Below are 18,712 nucleotides of genomic sequence, written 5' to 3'. Positions count from 1 at the left end.
TCTTATTTTTGTAAAAATGTTGTTAAAGTTTATCCATGTGTTCTGAGTGAAAAAGTACAGCTTATACTGTATATGTTGATTTATTTTTTTAATTTCATCTTTGGAAAAATGGTATTACCATTTATGTTGCTGTATATGATTTGCTTTCTTTTCAGTTATGCTTGCAATTTAACTTTTGTTAGTGATAGGTACACTGTCTGATGTTGGTTAGCATTTTGTGCATTGCTGCATTTTAAATAATTTTAAATGATTGGCAATGCTAGGTTTGAAGAGGAGAACCAGCTGTTTGAGAGATCTGTTAAACGGCAGGAGGCCTATGGATATAGCAGGGTGGTTTGTATTGATTACTGCAATCTGCATTAAATGGAAAAAGAACTTTCCCCCCTAAATAAATATTTGAGATAATGTCATTGAACTATCTGTTTCATGACCGAAGGCTTGTGATGAGTTGGGGAATGAGAGAAACCTATAGGATTAATCTATTATTCATTTCTTTAAATACGAACAGAATATATAAAGGTGAGACTGAGCTGAGCATGTTATCTTGTAGCTGCTGTTATCTTCTATGGAAGTCACAGGTAAAAGAAATGGCAGCATCTATCTTGAAGTGACCAGTTCATGTATTACCTGTCACTCTTTCATTGTGGTATTGTATTAGAGACCTAGGCTGAACTGTACATTTAAATCTTTTACTGCAGCATTTGCAGCATATCTCAGCTTCCTTGCATATGGTCAGGCATTAAGTTTCCAAAAGAGCAGAAATGTTCCAGAGTGTTTGCTTTGATCTAGCAAAACCAGCTCTTGGATAAATTATGTTAATTGCCAATCAACATTGTTTGTTTTTTATTTATTAATTTTATACCCTGCCTTTCCTCCCAGAAGGAGCCCAGGGCAACAAACAAAAACACTCTAAAACATATTAAAAACATATTAAAACAAAATATATTTAAAAAATATTAAAACAAGTTTAAAAAAGCTCAAAAAACATATTAAAAAGCAATTCCAACACAGATGCAGACTGAATGAGGTCTCTATTTAAAAGGCTTGTTGTAAGAGGAAGGTCTTCAGTAGGCACCAAAAAGATAACAGAGATGGTGCCTGTCTAATATTGACGGGGAGGGTATTCTAAAGGGTGGATGCCACAACACTAAAGGTCTGTTTCCTATGTTGTGTGGAATGGACCTCTCGATAAGATGGTATCCGCAGGAGACCCTCACCTTGCAGAGCGCTTTGATCAATTGTTCTTAATAATTCAGTGAGTGCGAAAATGAAGTTTACGTTCAGAGCTCAGGAACCAAAGAGTGAAGCCAGAAAGTGTAAAATCTGTACACTTTCTCTGGAACTACATGTACCGCCCTGAACTCTTAGGAGGAAGGGGGAGATAAAAATTAAATAAATCAATGTGGAAACTAATGGCATTGAAGTGATTGCTGCTCACTGTGAAACTTAAGAACTGGGCCTACAGGCAAGAAATTAAGTAAGGATAGAGAAAGACGGTGAAGAAGAAATAGCCGTGTGGTGACTTTTCTGTGTGTTCACAGAGTTCATTATTTTTATCTCCACTGAATGGAATTCTCGTTGCTTGGAAGCCCACTGTGAATAAGGAACAATGTATTTGCCTTAGGCACACTCTAATTGAGAATGTCACCTTGTTGCTCTCCACAGAATGAGCTTAGAAGTAGAGTAGAGAGCTGCTTCCCTCTTCTGCAAACTCTAGTGTACTGCCAATGAGAAAGTAAAGCATAAATGGTGTCTTGTTCGCAAGTGTACCGGCTAGAAACGGAGGCTGCAGACATGCATGTGAGACAATCATGTCTCCAGGGTTTGGTGAGAGGGGCCTGTAATTGCTCGGTTCATGCAGTATTAAATGAGAGGAAAAAATAGTAGGTCAGAGATCTTCCTGTCTTGCAAAACCTGACTATACTCCATTTCAGTAATGTGTTGAATAACTCCTGATAAAATCAGCAGGCTGGCTCACACCCTTTAAATATCAGATCCTGCTCCATAACTTGTATCAGTACTTTTAAGTAAAGAGTACCTAGGATTGCTGCCTTATACTGCAATCCTATGCATATCTACTCAGAAATAAGTGCCACTGGACAGTATTCAGTTTGATTGCTTTCAATAAATATGACTTTCTTTTTTCATAAACTGTATTTATGAAAAGATATAGTGGACTTGTGGATTTACAAGAGAGAGGAAGAATTTGTATTTTTACTGATTTAGGAAAAAAACTGAAAAAAGCAACAACTTAATTCTAGTTCAACTCTGCAATGCTTCTGTACAGGGATCAGTGTGTAGACAGTAATGAGGGTGAAAATGGATATTAAATCCTTCATAGGTAACTGCCATTAAAACTTCATATTTGAACTGCTAATGTTAGAAAAAGGGAAGTGCCTAAAATAAAAATACCTTTGGTATGATTGGAATTAATTATTCAGCTCCTTTATTGATGAGTCTTTTTTTAAAAAAGTACTCTTGGGTCTTAAGTTGTTTGACATTTGATAAGTTTGTGTGCAAGAATGCTGTCAGAAGGCAATAGCTGGGGAATTATATGCGGACCAATAAAATTGCATCTGAAGAAGTGGGCTTGAGTCTATGAAAGTTTAAGCCATAATAAATTTGTGAGTTTTTAAGGTGCTACAAGATTCTTCATTATATTCTTTGCTGTTTAAGATTTGCATTTAAAGTGAAATTTAAAATTCCTTTGCAGTCCAAAATTCCCTGTTTAAGCTTGAATCTGTTGTTAGTTCCTGTATGGTGGTGACTGAAATATATAAAGACCATCATAAATGAGTATACTTGTGATCTATACACACAGAATATTCAAAAGTAATGTCTGACAAAGTAAAAACAGTGCAGAGACCTAAGGTAATTGTATCAGCTGATAACACTTCCGTGGCAATAATATATAAATAAATAAATCCAGTTCTTGGTATAATGAAGGTATCTAATATAGTATTATTTTCTTCAGCTGTAATTGCTTTGAAAGTATGCCATCTAGCATCCATTGTAATTAAAAGAAGGTCAATGGGAATTTATTAAATATGTAGTATAGTCCTATCTAGGATCCTAAGCAAATCGCCTCCAGAAATCAGATAGAATTGGTGCAGAATTATAATTAATTGCACATATAATTTATTCTCTTAATTTGTGTGTTCAGCTATCTTCAGAATAATATAAAGGGAGGAGAAGCTCAGTTTTCAATCAAATACTAAGGTAGTTTTAATTGAAATGATCGAAAAATATAATGGCTTTGATTCAAAGAACTATGAGCCGATACAGAAAATGTTTTACAATGCAAACCAATGCAATATATCAGGGCTTGCATTATAGTATGAGAAACATGGTGAATAAGGAAGAATGTAGCATATGTCTATGACAAAAGTATTCAGTAAACTTGCTTAAATGGAAGAACTTCTCTGGATTTAGTGTAACTTGTCTCGCACAATGATTTTCCTCTAGGTCAGAAATTAGTCTTTCCTGAGGAGAAGAGGCTTTCTGCTAGCAGAAGTGCATCTTTTGATCCAAGCCAATGATAAGGCTATTAATGGTCTTGATTCTGGATAGACTATTTCATTTAACGCAATGGGCCGTCTGTGACTAAGTTAATACTTGGAGTAGCTATATTGAAATCTTTGAGGTCATGACTCTCCTTAAACCGCCTGATGGCATACTGTACTGTTGTTTTCCAGTTATGGACAGAGGTAACTGTTCATATCAGCTAAACTAAATTTTATGGACAAAATAACATTGATAGGACACTCTTCCTTATTGTGTAGAAGCTTACCCCAAAATAGGGAAATTGATTAGTTGAGCCCTGTTGGTTGCCAAACATCATTTTACAAAACAGAAAGAGTAAACACCTATTTTTGCCCGTCATACACAGGCTTGTTACATATAAAAGATTATAGACATTAGGCATTTACCAAGCTCTATGGAAGCCTGTACTGACCTTAGCTGAATGGAAAGGTATTTAGGAATACTTTAAGAATACCTTGTGAAATGAAAATGATCAAAACCTATGAAGTTTACCCACTCCTCTCCCCTTTACTCATTCTCTCCCCTTCTGGTGTGATTTTATTTTAGTTTGCTTTGGTGTGTGTTGTGTTGATATAAAAAAAAACAAAAAAGCCCAAAACTGATTGGGTTAAAAAAGTTAGTCACGACTGCTTTATACATTGACTACATTGATTTCACATGTGTCTATGCTGAGTATGTTTAATCAGATGTAACCCAATATCTTTTACACGTAAAGGGATTGCATTAAATTATTAAGTTTCTGTGGCCTTCCTGTAATGGTCCTCCAGAAAATGTATTTAGTTAATAATACACAAATCCAAAAGTCCCTTCCTCTGTTTTGTTGCCTTGAAACAATCTTGGCAATATTTATTTCTTGTTTATATAAAAAGTTCTATATTTTTACTGCCCAGGCACCACCCAGGGTTGCTTACAACAGTCCAAAATGACAATATAATTAAATATATTAAAATAAACAAGAAATAGTATATCTCACCCTTCCTCCAAATGAACCCAGGGTGGCAAACATTTCAGTACTAAAACAATACAATTGTTTACAATTGATAAGACACCTCCTTCTTTAAAATTTCTAAAATAGTTAAAAACTCCAAGAACAGTTAAATGATGTATTTTAAAATTGTTACCCACCCTGGGATCTCTGGGTGAAGGGTGGGTAATAAATGTTGCTGATGATGATAACTCGTAAAAGCAATCACCTGCTCTCAGACTAATAAATCAGGGTTGCCAGAGACCAGACTTTAAGCCATCAAATGCCTTGGTAAACAGGTCTGTTTTTAATTTTTTCCTAAAAGTTAAGGGTGAGGGAGACTGACATACCTCACCAGGGACGGCGACCCACCACCAAGAAGGCTCTGTCACAGGTCAGTGCCAACTGGGCAACCCTCAGTGGTGCTACTCCAAACATGGCATCCCCTGCTAGTTGTAGAGCCCCAGATGGTTAATACTGGGAATATGCACAAAATGCACAACACTGAAATCTACCTAGAAACAACAAAAGCAGAGATAACATAATTTATGTAATATTTGAATAATGTGAAATACTGAAATTTATGAATTTTTGCAATCTACTGCAGCCTATTTGTATATAATAACTTACGTAACATGTCCCTGAAGGCACAAGAGGCCACTACCCTGCTGCAGCTAAGCATGTCTGGGTCTGGTCAGTGTCTTAGTGGGAAACCTCATGGTAGCCACTTGTAGACCATCTTGGGTTCCATGATGGAAGAACGGTGGGATATAAATGTAAGATAACGATGTTCTTGACTCCACTATAAGAGGCAGTATGCCTTTAATACCAGTTGCTGAGAATCGCAGGTAGGGAGAGTGCTGTTGTGTGCATGCTCTGCTTGTGGGCTTCCCATGGTCATGTGGTTGGTCATTGTGAGAACAGGTTGCTGGAGCAAGCTGTTACATTCTTAGGCAGACTTATCCATGTTGTTTCCAAATGTTTCCTTCCCTTGCCAGCAGCAGCCATTGATGCAGTGTGTGGGTAGGAAAGAGCTCAACGTGATGCTGTAATAACACAAGGAAGGATGCCTAGATATTACAGAGGGAAAGGGAACTCCATCTGGGGCTGCTGTGCCAAGCACAATATTTTGCAGGACAGTGGTTCCCAAACCTTTTCCACCACAAACCACTTGAAAATTGCCGGTGGGTAATGATTTTTCTGCATGTTGTAGCCATTGTAACGTGCTGTGCTAGGTGCTGTATGATTTTTAATTGTATTTTTGCTTCTTTTCATTCTTATATTGTATTACAATTTGCATTCCATAGAATTGTAATTGTATCATAAAATACAATATAAGAAAGAAAAAAAGCAATAAAATGCAATTTAGAATAAATATGAATATTTAATGCAGACATGTTGTTCAAGATCACCTGAATGAAGCTCACAGATCTTTAGTGGTCCATGGACCATGGTTTGGGAACCCCTGTTCTAGGGTATTGTGATTCATTGGGTTTGGAATGGCTAATGTCAATCTCAAGAAGGAATGAAATTTTCATGATAGTGTTGTATTGTGTTTATATTGATTTTCTTACATATAATTTTATTAATCATATTTCTTCCTTTAAGAAAAATGAAAGGTATTACTGAAGATCACCTGTACCTGGACTACTTTAACCAGAATGAAGATTGTGTCTTACCTCTCCACACATCTATATCCTTGTTTCTGTTGTCATACTGTGACTGCAAGACATTCAGAGTTTTTTTAGTACTTCCAGGAGAAATAACTTCAGATGCCCAGCTTAGAGACAAAGCACTCCCCAAGGATCTGGATATTTGCTTCATCAAAAGATGTCAACTTCCTTTGGTGGTCCAGAGCTGCTGCTTACCTGCTGTTGTTGAGAAGAATGGAAGATTTTGTCGAGCAGGACTTGCTGTGGTATTGAGGCACATAGTACATAAAGTGTATGAGGCAGATCCAGCAAAGGAGGAAATTTTGAAACTCTTGGGCTTTAAAAAGACCTGCTTGAAGGCTTGTGCTGAAGTGAGTTTATTTCTCTTAGAATAGTTTTAACACTGCTTTGTAATAAACTTCACACATATTAAATCTTGTTCAGTGCATGACCTAATTCAGAAGTGACCAGCAACCATACTACTTTTGAGAATAAGGCAGGGACTGGACTACAGCTCCCATCATCATTGGCCATGCTGGCTGGGCCTGATAAGAGCTCTGAGTCCAACAACATCTTTTCCCTACCCATGTTCTACTTACTATATGAAATCAAAACAACAACAAATCATTCCAAGGCTTTAAGTACCATGTTAATATAATAGTATATAGCCTGGAGGGATTGGGAATTGGAGGCACTGTATTACAGTGGTTCCATTCCTTTCTCTCCGACAGGTACCAACAGGTAGCGTTGGGGGAGGAGGTATCAGACCCTTGGCCTCTCAATTGTGGTGTGCCACAGGGCTCTATCCTCTATCCCATGCTATTTAACATCTATATGAAGCCGCTGGGAGCAATCATCAGGAGATTTGGGCTGCAGTGTCATCAATATGCGGATGACACTCAGCTCTATCTCTCGTTTAAATCTTCACCAGAGTTGGCTGTGGAGACCTTGTCCAACTGCCTGGAATCCATGAGTGGATGGATGGGAAGGAACAAGCTGAAGTTGAACCCTGATAAAACCGAGGTACTACTTGTGGGGGACAAGAAAAGGTTGGGTGACATTGACCTGAAGTTCAATGGGGTGAGTTTACCCTAAAGGACCAGGTCCGCAGCCTTGGGGTTGTGCTTGATTCCAGGCTGTCCATGGAGGCTCAGATTTCGGCAGTGAGCCGGGCAGCCTGGTACCAACTACACCTCATACGAAGGCTGCAACCCTACCTTCCTGTTCATCAGCTCCCACTGGTGGTACACGCCCTGATCACCTCTTGTTTGGACTACTGTAATGCGCTCTACGTGGGGTTACCCTTGAAAACGGTCCGGAAATTACAACTGATACAAAATGCGGCGGCTCGACTACTTACGAATAGTCGCCGCCAAGATCACATCACACCAGTGTTGTTCGACCTACACTGGCTTCCAGTTGTTTTCCGAGCCCAATTCAAGGTGTTGGTATTGACCTTTAAATCCCTATACGGTTTCGGCCCAGTTTATCTCACGGAGCGCCTTCAACGCCACCAATTATGCCGCCCGACAAGATCGGCCACACAGGGCCTTCTCTCAATCCCGCCAACAAAAACAGCCAGATTGGCGGGTACAAGAGAGAGGGCATTCTCAGTGGCGGCCCCCACTCTTTGGAACTCCCTCCCACAAGATCTCCGGCATGCCTCTTCCCTAAATGTATTTCGGAAAGCCTTAAAGACCTGGCTTTTTCAGCAGGCCTTCGGGGTATCCGGGGAGGGTTAATCGATATAATTGTAATGCCTCCTACCCAGTTTTAATATTGTTGTTGTAGATCTATTGTTTTTATTGTATTACTGTATTTTATTAATTGTATTTTAATAATTTTGTAAGTCGCCTAGAGTGGCCATTGGCCAGATAGGCGACGAAGAAATTAAATTTATTATTATTATTTTATTATTAGTAGATGTTTAGTATGGAATTGATTGAAGAAATTATATAAAACCATTCAGTATTAAGTGTAGTGCCAATAAAGCTGAATATTGATTTGAAACTGCTGGTAGAAATTTGCAGATGAGTAACCCAGTCTTTTTTTGTGGAGGAGGGGTCAGTGTTGGTAAGGTTTTTATATTACATTGGACAAGGGCTTTTCTCACTTTATACCCCCAGGGCCCACTAGAAAGGTCTAAAAATTACTGAGGCCCACCAGCCACAAAATGGCATAATCAGGTGGCAATTACTGAAATTGATTTCTATTGATATCCGATCTTTCTTTGGTGACTGCTGTTGCAAAGAATTTAGCAATATCCTTGTGGCTGGGAGCTCTATAAGTCAGCTTTCTTCAATCTGAATGCAAGCATTGGCTCTGGAGGAATTGTGACTCTGCTCCTCATTTTAGGTAGAGTTTGCTGACTCAGAGGTTTTAAATGGAGAAGGCTTTATAGTCTATATTTTCCTCCCACTCCCCCGTATGCCTGTCAAAGTATTTTAACTCATCTTCTCTCATTTCTTCTCCCCATCAGTTTTCACATGTACCTTATTCCTACCCCCAGCTGTCCCTTTCTTCCATACCTCCTTCCTGCTCATTTGACATTCACTTCTTTCCGCTCTTAACCCTTTCTCTGTATTCCCAGTTTATAATTATTTTAAAAATATTAACCTTTAGGCTCCCTTTCTAATTCCTTCAACATGCTCTCTGATCTTTCCCTCTTAGAGGAGGAAAGAGAGGCTTCTTAAGTCAGCAGGAGACAAGGTGGGAAGCAAGAAGGAGGCTTGGGCTATGAATGTGGTGTGAGAGAGAAGGGGCCACAAGAGGCGGCAGCAGCAGCTCCAGAGAACATCTTCTCCTCTCCCTCAGTCTGTCCCTTTTGTCATTCTCTCTCTTCCTCCCCTCACAATCAGCCAGCCATGTCCATTTCATCTCTCTCTTTTCTCTGCTCTTTGAATGCTATATTCTCAACCTTGGTTTGTTTGCTTGCTCTCTCCCACATATGCCTATCCATTGTACACGTGGGAAGCTATTGCTAGTGTCCGTTCGAATGAAAGGCTACTGAATGATCAGGGTGAAGGTGAAGGCTTCAGTACTGCAGCCCACTTGAAAGTAGGCTAAGGCCCACTGCTGGTCTCCAGCCCCATTGCTTGAGAAACCCTGAATTTAACCATTATGTATTTATTGAACTCTGGCTTTTTACAGTTCTAACAGACTTCCAAAGTAAATTTTAATCTAGAAGGATAGTGTGCTTAGTGAATCTAATTTCTGGGTTCCAAAACTGTGCTATACATCTCCCCCCAAGAATGTTCCACCTGTTGTGAATTTTTTTTTACTCTCCCTCATCCCCTTTGAATAGTCAAACTCTGTACTTTTGAGTGTCCCTTCAGCTTCCAACATTTAGCTGTGTGGAACTAGTTTTTGACTCCTGCCTAATATGGGTGTATAGAGCTTTATCTCTGCCACAATAAACCAGTTGGGCATGCTATGAGCCTTTTGATAGAATGTTTATAGTTTGCAGTGAGTATAGTTCAGCCTTGTAAAATAAGTCCATAAAAGTTTCTACCCTGCTGTTGGCTGGCAGGAAAGAGATAAAGGCCATCTTATCGCTATTGCCTGCTTGCTCACTTGCCTGCTTACAATTCCTTCTCAAATATGGCTACCATAGTGCTGGCTAGTGCTTAAATACAAGGCTGGTATAGCTGTAAAATCACCCCTCAACTGATTAATCATATTTATTTGCAGGTCAGTGAATGGACAAGACTATGTGAAATCAGCATTCCTCTGGCAGTTGAAAACTTTCTCAGAGTGTCTCCTGATCAGCATCCGAGTATTCCAGAGGAGATATTTCAGTTTGAAAAGAAGTTGGGAGAACCTGTAAGAGTGCATAATGATGACAAAATTCGAAGACAGAAAGTTCAACAGCAAAAGACATTTGTCAAGAAAGCAAGTAAAGATGTTTCCTCACAAGAGAGAGGATTAGCAGAAAATGTGGGCTCCTCTCCTATGGAACTGGAACTGAGTTTAGCTTTGTCTATGTTAACTGTGCAGAAAATACCAGTTGCTCCCAAACGGGAGCCCTCTCACATTAGGAAGATGAAAACATCTGAATTGCCACTCTTGGAGCACGTTTTTGCTGAAGGGCTTTATTTCACTTTGGCGGATGTAGTTCTCTTTCCATGCATCCATCTTTTTTTTGTAAGAATTTATACATTTATATACCTTCTTTCTAAGTGGATGGTCAACATTATCTAATAGATGGTGGGAAGTGGTGTTTATGTATGTAATCTAAGCATTTTCTCAGAAGTACATTTCACTGAGTTCAATGGAATTTACTCCCTAGTAAGTGTGCTTAGGACTGCAGCCTCTGCAGACTAGTATAGCCATAATGAAGAAGCTGTGAGTTAGCCTCAATAATGTCTATGCCAACTAGGTAACATTCTGATTAAGCCATGCTTTATAACTGGTGGAGAACCTGTGGCTCCCCAGATGTGGCTGGACTCCAGCTCCCATCATCCCTGACCGTTGGCCATGATGGCTGGGGCTGAAGGAATTTGAAATCCTTCAACATCTGGAGGGCCACAGGTTCCCACCCCTGCTTTATAATGTTTAATTCAGATGTTTTCACTGGGTAACCATACTTGGGACAAAAACTTTTATGCATATAGTATCAGAATAAAGACTTCTTTCTAGAACTAATCCTAGTCTGTATGTGACAGGAAACTGTTGCAAGTCCCTGCACCCCACATGTACACTCCCAAGTGCCACAGTTTGTGTCCTCATCCCCCAGTAAAGCACTGGGACTTTTTATTTAGGCTGCCTTTTGCTTTCAGGTTCTTTGCAGTTTTAATAATGGACAAGGTATTTATCGCCTTTAGTCCACAACAGTGTTCCACTTGGACACCAATCCGCCTAAGGTTAGCAGAGTTGAGATTAACATTTGTCCCATCTACTTTCAGTTGCACTCTTCCATGATTAATTTGAGGGGGATTGGGGCTTTGCTGTAAACCTGTAATGTGCAAGCTGTGGTTTTACGATGGTAAAACTTTCCAGGTAATAAGTTTATGCCATGGTCAGGGTTGTCTGTACTCTTTTTTTTTTAAAAAAATTGCTGATCTCTGACTTGCATAAATTATGCAAATGCAGCAAATCTTCTACTTTGCATAGTTTCATTAGTAAGGGAAAGGGAAAGAGCAAAGTAGTTCTGAAGTTCTGTCTGACCGCTAGAAAACTTTTTTCTTCCTCTGATCTGTCTTCTAAGATTTTGTTGAAACATCTTTTTGCACCCATAGGGCTAGAAACTTTGATGTGTTTGGGGGTTTTTTAACATGAAAGCTGAGATTTCCTAAGTAACTTAATCTGAATCATGTATGACATTCTAACAAATAATTTAAGTAAATAAATATACTCATGACTCAGGGTAAGCATGGTGTTTTAAATACCTGACAAAGTGTTCTGTGGTTGAAAATTTTTATGGCTGAGAATATTTTTTTTTTTTTGAAATGAAAGTGCATTGGGCTATAAATGGAACAAAATTGTGTTAATGAGGGCATTACAGTAATAATCTGTATACAGGCCAGTAGTACTACTGCTATCATGCCTAAATCGTTATCTACCAAATTACCCAATGCATGGGATCCTCTCTCAAGAAAGCCAATTTACTCCTGGGTATGCCCACTAGGTAGTGAGTGTAGTAAGGTAATGAGACAAACTTGTTTCACGCTTGTCATACATCAAGTTGGTTCATAAAGTTTCACTTATAAGCAGAATTTTGTTTTCTTCCTTGAAGGGCTTCGGCAAGAAACACCAAGAGAACATGTTAAGGTTGCCTTTAATATCCAGTTGGTACCAGAGAGTTCAGGAAGTACCCGGAATAAAGCGAGCAGCTATCAAATGTAATATGCAGTTTTTCCAGTATCTGGGCCCATTCTCTTTACCAGAAGAACATCTGCAAAGTATCTACACAGCTGATGACCCAGAAGAAGAGCATGAAGACACTCTGTTTACAGGTGGACCAAGGCCAACCATGACAAAATTAATGGTAACTTAATAGTTACATCATTGATTATATATACTAACAATAAAAATGTTCTGCCTATATTTAGGGTGATGCAGATTTGTCTAAGGAGCATTTCATTAGAGTTGCTTGATAAACTTTTCCTATATAAACAAGCTATGGGTTAGATCCAGACAACCATGCTTAGAGTAGACCCACTGAAATCAATAGGGCTTAACTAGGGATGAGCAACCTAATTCCATCCCATTTATCTCTTACTGCAGCTAATCATAGACCCATTCTGTCCCAGAACAGATTTTTTGTACAAATGCTTTGAAAGAATGAACAAAAAAGTCAACTAACCTTTTAAGTAGAGACCTTATCCCAGTCTGCATCTGTGTTGGAGTTGCTTTTTAAGAGGTTTTTAAAGCTTTTTTTAAAAAAGAGGTTTTTAAAGATACTTTGTTTTAATATATTTTCATGTCTGTTTTTATGATGTTTTATAGTGTCTTTAGTGTTTTTGTTTGCTGCCCTGGGTGCCTACTGGGAGAAGGGGCAGGATATTATTATTATTATTATTAAATTGTATAAACCTTTTTTTTACTTAAAATGTACTTTTCAGTACATTCATCCATAAAATATGCATTTTGTATGCATCATTTTTGTAAAATATTTATTTTTGTGTGTTCTTTACATACCAAAACTTTATCATAAAATCCAGAGAATTGTGTAATCTGACTTGGAGATGCATTCCAATCCTCAAGCAAGCTTGGGAGCATTGGATCTTGTTGGTCCACTGTGAAAAGTTGACTGAATTAATTCTTCCTCCACTCTTACTCATAACTTTTTTTATTTCAATGGGTCTATTCTAAGCATGACTTAACAGTGCAAACCTATCCATGTCTACTTAGTAGTAAGTCCTATTGAATTCAGTGGGTCTTACTCACAGGTAAGTGGGTTTAGGATTGTAGCCTAATTCTTTATCCAACCCAGTGTTTCTGGGTTTTTCCTAAAGTACTGACCTTATTTTTAATTAATATGTCTGCATCACATCAGAAATGGCAGTAATAATCTAACTTCTTGCAGTAGCAAACATACATCTGTCCATCAAAGATTATGCACCGAAAGTAGGTTGTGTTTTGTCTGATGGTACACTTCCTCCCAAGGAAGAGGAAGAGCTAGTAATACTTTATTTACTGATACAGTTTGTTGAAGGCAAAATTCATCACACGTATTTTCCAAGAAATCCTTATAACAGCCCTGTAAGGATAGCTAGCATTCTCTCCTTATTGCAAATGAAGGCTGAGGTTGAGAGAATAGGTGCTTGCCCAAATATACTGAATGAATTCATGGTTCAGCTGAGATTTGAACTAGTGATTTCCTAGCTCATTTTGTGAGCCAGTCTTTCCCAACCTGGTGCACTCCAGATGTTTTGAACTGCAACACCCATCGGTACCAGCCAGCATGTCCAATGGTCAGGGATAATGGGAACTGTAGCCCCAAACATTTGAGGGCAACAAGTTGGCATGAAAGGTATGACTTCTCTGAAATGTGTTTTTATAGACGTAGAGAGTCATACAAGATAACTCTATTGTACATAAGCTATTAAACAAAACTTTACTTGACATGTCACTTCTGTACTTGCAAAGTACATATTACTGTTAACATGCAGTATGCAAATAAGTGGCTTGTAGACCATTGCTGGCTGATTTGAGAATTGCCATTTTTCCCCTCTTAAATGCAGAAAAGTGGAATTGAAGCGACATTTTCCCTTCATCCTTGCCCTAGCTGGGCCGTAGATTGGGACACTCTCCCAGCGGCAGTTAACCCAAGAGAAGGTAGGGATTTTCTCTTGTCCTATGCTATTCCTGTTGAAACCATTTTTTCATGCATTTGTTTGCCAAACAATGTTTTGACAACTACTGTTGTTTGTGACATTTTGGTAAGTATTGCCTAACTGGATTTTGGAGGGTTTTTTCCTTATTGACTAACATGACAATTTTTGTTTTTTATCTGCTATTCAAAATAAAATAGCAATGGAACTTCTTATTGTTGGTTGGCAATATATATTAGTTCCAGATGTCTAGGAAAAACGGGAAGGCTATAACCATCTTGCCCCACTTGAGACCTTCCTTAGAGTGTCCAGTTGCCATTGTTGGATCTAGAGTGCAGTACTACATCGACCTTTAGCATGACCCAGGGTGGCAGTTCTTATGTTATCATACAGACTTCAATAAATCATTTTAACTACCTTAACAGAAAGCAAAAATAAATTAAAAAAATAAGAAATTACATATTTTATATAGGTGAATATTGGTTTAGTTTGATGCTTTTATGGTCTCCAGATCCTCAAGTATGTGTTTTTTTCTCCCCACAGTGGATGAAAGTAACCTCCTATTAAAAATAACTTGAAATTTTCATTGTTTCTATTATTATTATTATCATTATTATTATTAAATAGAATTTATATCCTGTACTTCCTCCCAGAGGAGCCCAGTGTGGTAAACACATCAACAAAACATTTTAACAACAACAAAAGAAGCATTCTAAAGGGTTTTTATCTGTAAATATTTTTAGAATGTTTTAAATGGTTCTAAAACCATTTAAAACATTCTAAAAATAGTTACAAATAAAAACAGTCTTCTATCCTGTTTCTGGGTTGCCAGGATCAATCTCCTTAAGCTATCAAATGCCTTGGTAAACAGGAATGTTTTAAAATTCCTTCTGAAAGTCAGTAAAGAGGGAGACAGATGCACCTCATTGGGGAAAGCATTCCACAAATGGGGAACCACCACTGAAAAGGCCAGCTGAAATGATTGACCATCTTAATTTGCTTGCTTGTTTGTTTGTTTATTTGATTTATATCCCACTCTTTCTTCCAGTAGGAGCCCAGGGCGGCAAACGAAGCACTAAAAACAGTTTAACACATCATACAAACAGAGTTTAAAATATATATTAAAAACATATTAAAAAATATTTAAAAACATTTTTAAAAAGCTTTAGAAACATATTTTTTACAAAGCTTTTAAAATATATTAGAAAGCAATTCCAACACAGATGCAGACTGGGATAAGGTCTGCTTGTTGAAAGAGGAAGGTCTTCAGTAGGTACTGAAAAGATAACAGATGGTGCCTGTCTAATATTTAAGGGGAGGGAATTCCAAAGATTAGGTGCCACTACACTAAAGGTCCATTTCCTATGTTGTGTAGAACAGACCTCCTGATAAGATGGTATCTGCACAGAGATGTGAAATTTCTGGAAATTTTGAAGCCATGGAAAAATATGGAAATTTTTTGAAAAATTGAAAAAATTCAGTAAGCACTTTTTACAGATTGGAAGTCACTTTGTTACTTCAGGATCATCAAATGTAATTATGTACAAGTTGGTTTGGCATAAAATTATCACAGTTGGTATATTAAAACAATTATACAAATTGAATTTACCTTTTTAAACAAATAAATGTACATGATCCTGAACTGTAAGGAACACCTGAACTGTAAGGAACCTCTTTCATTTTGCCAGTTTATGAGGAGCAGGCAAAAAACCATTTTAAAAAAACAGAGGAAACCATCAATATTAATAACAAAGAAAATTATTTATGACTACACTAGTCCTCCGCGGTGTCAAGGAGACATAAAGCATCAATTCCCATAAAAAGAACTGAGAAAAGGGGGGGGGCAAGATTCAATGAAACATTTTCTTCATCATGCTAAAATAAAACATTCCATAATCCATTTTTTCTTCATTTTTCCCCATTTTTGGGGAAAAAAACAAAAAAGGCTTCAGAAAAAAATGGAAAAAACTGGTTTTTTTCTGAATTTTTCCCGTGTTTTTCCGGGCCTTCACATCTTTATATCTGCAGGAGGCCCTCATCTGCAGAGCGCAGTGATCAACTGGGTATATAAGGGATAAGACAGTCTTTCAGGTATCCTGGTCCCAAGCTATAAAGGGCTTTGTACACCAAAACTAGAACATTGAACTTAGCCCAGTAGCTAATAGGTATCCAGTGCAATTCTTTCAGCAGCAGGGTGACATTTTGGCGATGCCCTGCCCTAGTGAGCCCCCAGACTACAGACCTGCTCTTTCAGAGGGAGTACGACTCCATCCAAAGCAGGTAACTGTCCAATTATCCTAACTCAGAAACCACCAACCCACAGCGTCTCTGTCTTGCTAAGATTCAGACTCAGTTTATTGGCCTTCATCCAGCCCATCACTGAGTCTAGGCACCGGTCCAGGGCTTGCATGTCTTCTTCTGATTCAGATGTTACAGAGAAATAGAGCTGGGTATATACTGCTGACACCTTGTCCCAAATCTCCTGATGACTGCTCCCAGTGACTTCATATAGATGTTAAACAGCATGGGGGACAAGATGGTACCCTGCAGCACCCCACAGCACAACTGCCAGGGGGCTGAAAGACAATCATCCAGTGCTATTCTCTGAAAACGACCATGATGATAGGATCGGAACCACTAAAAAAACAGTGCCTCCACTACTCATCTCACCAATTTGGCCCAGAAGGATACTATGGTCAATGGTATAAAAAGCTGCTGAGAGATCAAGTAAGAATAACAGGGTCACACTCCCCCTGTCCTTCTGATAAAAGTCATCCATCAGGGCAACCAAGGCTGATTCAGTCCCATAACCAGGCCTGAACCCAGACTGGAATGGGTCAAGATTTCTGTGATGATAGCCTTTACTGAAAATAACAACCATTCTTGGTGGTGTTTGCATCACAGTGAAATACTTTTGTATGTTCCATTCAGTTGGTAATTGTCTGTCCTCCATTAAACTATGGAGAGGCTTAGAGGAAGGTGTTGCATGATAAAGGGTTGTATTCAGATGTGTTGCTCAATTGACAGGCTTCTGTCAGCAAAACGGGGAAGGAAGCGATTTTCCGCAATTCTCCCTCATGCCCTGCAGTCCCGCCTTTCCCTTTTAAATCAGTTCGGTAATGGAAATAGCTGGAAATTGCTTTCCTCACCATTCCACTGATGAAAGTGTGACCATCAGCTGAGTGACACTCATAGGTACATCCCAAAGGATTTGTCATGCAAGATAATTTGAAAGTGATTTCAAGGAGTGGCATTTTCAACCTTGAGAGAGAGATGAATGATCAAATATATTTAAAACTGTTAGAACAGATTGGCATAACCATTCATTCTTAATGATAATTTTCAAGATGTAATGAGAAGGAGGAACATTTTAGATAAAAATTAATAATCATAATGAATTTACTAGTTACAAACAATAGCTAATCTGGGCAGATTGGATCTTCATTATACAGTATATGAAGAAGAGTGTTCTGGGATAGATTTACATGTTCATGTATCTCTCCACAGGTTTTTTTTTTGTACTTTTGGTTCTCCCCCCACTACTCCCCAAGTGCGCATCCATGTTGTAATGTGTGTTACTGCAAATTACATTGTCAGGTGTGGCTTCAGTGGAATCACAAGGCATACAAAACCACAGGGCTGAGATTATTTGTTTAATATTTTATTTATTTCATTTCATGTGTTGCACTTCTAAACTGCCCTTCATTCAAGCAAATCCCAGGGCAGTTTACAAAACAAATCAGTTAAATACAAATAAAATTAAAATATCAATAAAACAACAGTTTAAAACAGTGGGATAAAAAATAGCAAGTGCAAATGAAAATACAGCAAATACAAATGAAAAACAGAGGCACACATAATATTCCCCAGATTCTCAAGCCTTGGGGAGTCTAATCAGTACCACCAAAATCCTGGGAGAACAAGTATGTTTTGATTAGGCATAAGCCTAGGAAAGTGGAGACCAAGAGGGCCTCTAGGGGGAGGCCAATTAGTTGAGCTCCACACAGAGAAGGCCCTATCCCCTTTCCCCAACAGTAGGCCATTCCTGTTGATAGAACTACAAGAAGACACTCTTCTGCCAGTCTTAGGGCCCATAAAGGGTGAGGTGCTCCAGCAGATACCTGCGAACCGATCCTTAGATATTCAGGGCTAAGGACAGATTAAGAGTGAAGTCCTGTGCACAGTTACATTGGAGTAAGAATCATTAAACACAGTGGGACTTACTTCTGAGTAAATATACATAGAATTGGGCTATAAAACGGGATGAGGTGTAGCCATCCAGATATTGTTGGACTTCAACTTCCATCAGCTCTAGTCAGATGGCCAAGAGTCAGGGAAAAAGGCCGCTGGAGGCTAACAGGTTCTCCATTCCTGCTGTAAAAGGTACATTAAGATCAATTTCTCCCTTAAATGCCATGATTCTCCTTCATTATTGTATGAAGTAATGTACATGAAAAAAAAAGTCAGTGCCATCTTTAAACTTCTCAGATTTAATCCTGTGGTCAACCATTTTTTTTGTCCCTCTTATCTTAGAATGTTGAATATCTAGTTTCAGCATTTGCTAAGATGTATGATGAATGGATAGTCCAGACGTATTGCCAATCATTTAAGACCTCACGAACTCATAATGCAAGTAGTTTCTTCAGTTTCTCAGATCTAACAGGAGTGCTTTATTAATTGGCAATATTTCTTTAATATCACTGCTTCCTGTTTTAACTTTGCCTCATGTGTTCCAGCTGTAAATACAAGTTTCTTCACAGACATGAAAAAAGATTAAT

General features: G+C 38.4%; 1 protein-coding gene across 2 annotated transcripts in view; it reads left to right on the top strand.

The window, feature by feature from the left end:
• Positions 1 to 18,712, top strand: part of GSTCD (glutathione S-transferase C-terminal domain containing) — an 88,759-nt gene that overhangs the window by 1,643 nt on the left and 68,404 nt on the right. Inside the window, exons 2-5 of one of the 2 annotated variants that reach the window (XM_061585483.1) lie at positions 6,116 to 6,530; positions 9,850 to 10,302; positions 11,894 to 12,145; positions 13,845 to 13,938. In XM_061585483.1, the coding sequence (XP_061441467.1) occupies positions 6,120 to 6,530; positions 9,850 to 10,302; positions 11,894 to 12,145; positions 13,845 to 13,938 (1,210 nt within the window). In that variant the 5' untranslated portion in view covers positions 6,116 to 6,119. The remainder of the gene's footprint in view (positions 1 to 6,115; positions 6,531 to 9,849; positions 10,303 to 11,893; positions 12,146 to 13,844; positions 13,939 to 18,712) is intronic. The other variant, XM_061585485.1, reaches the window with a different exon arrangement.

Source organism: Rhineura floridana, chromosome 9, assembly GCF_030035675.1.
Source record: "Rhineura floridana isolate rRhiFlo1 chromosome 9, rRhiFlo1.hap2, whole genome shotgun sequence".
In the NCBI taxonomy this organism is placed as follows: Eukaryota; Metazoa; Chordata; class Lepidosauria; order Squamata; family Rhineuridae; genus Rhineura; species Rhineura floridana.
The sequence above is the reverse complement of the archived record's forward strand: the minus strand, read 5'-3'. Positions and strand labels throughout refer to the sequence as shown.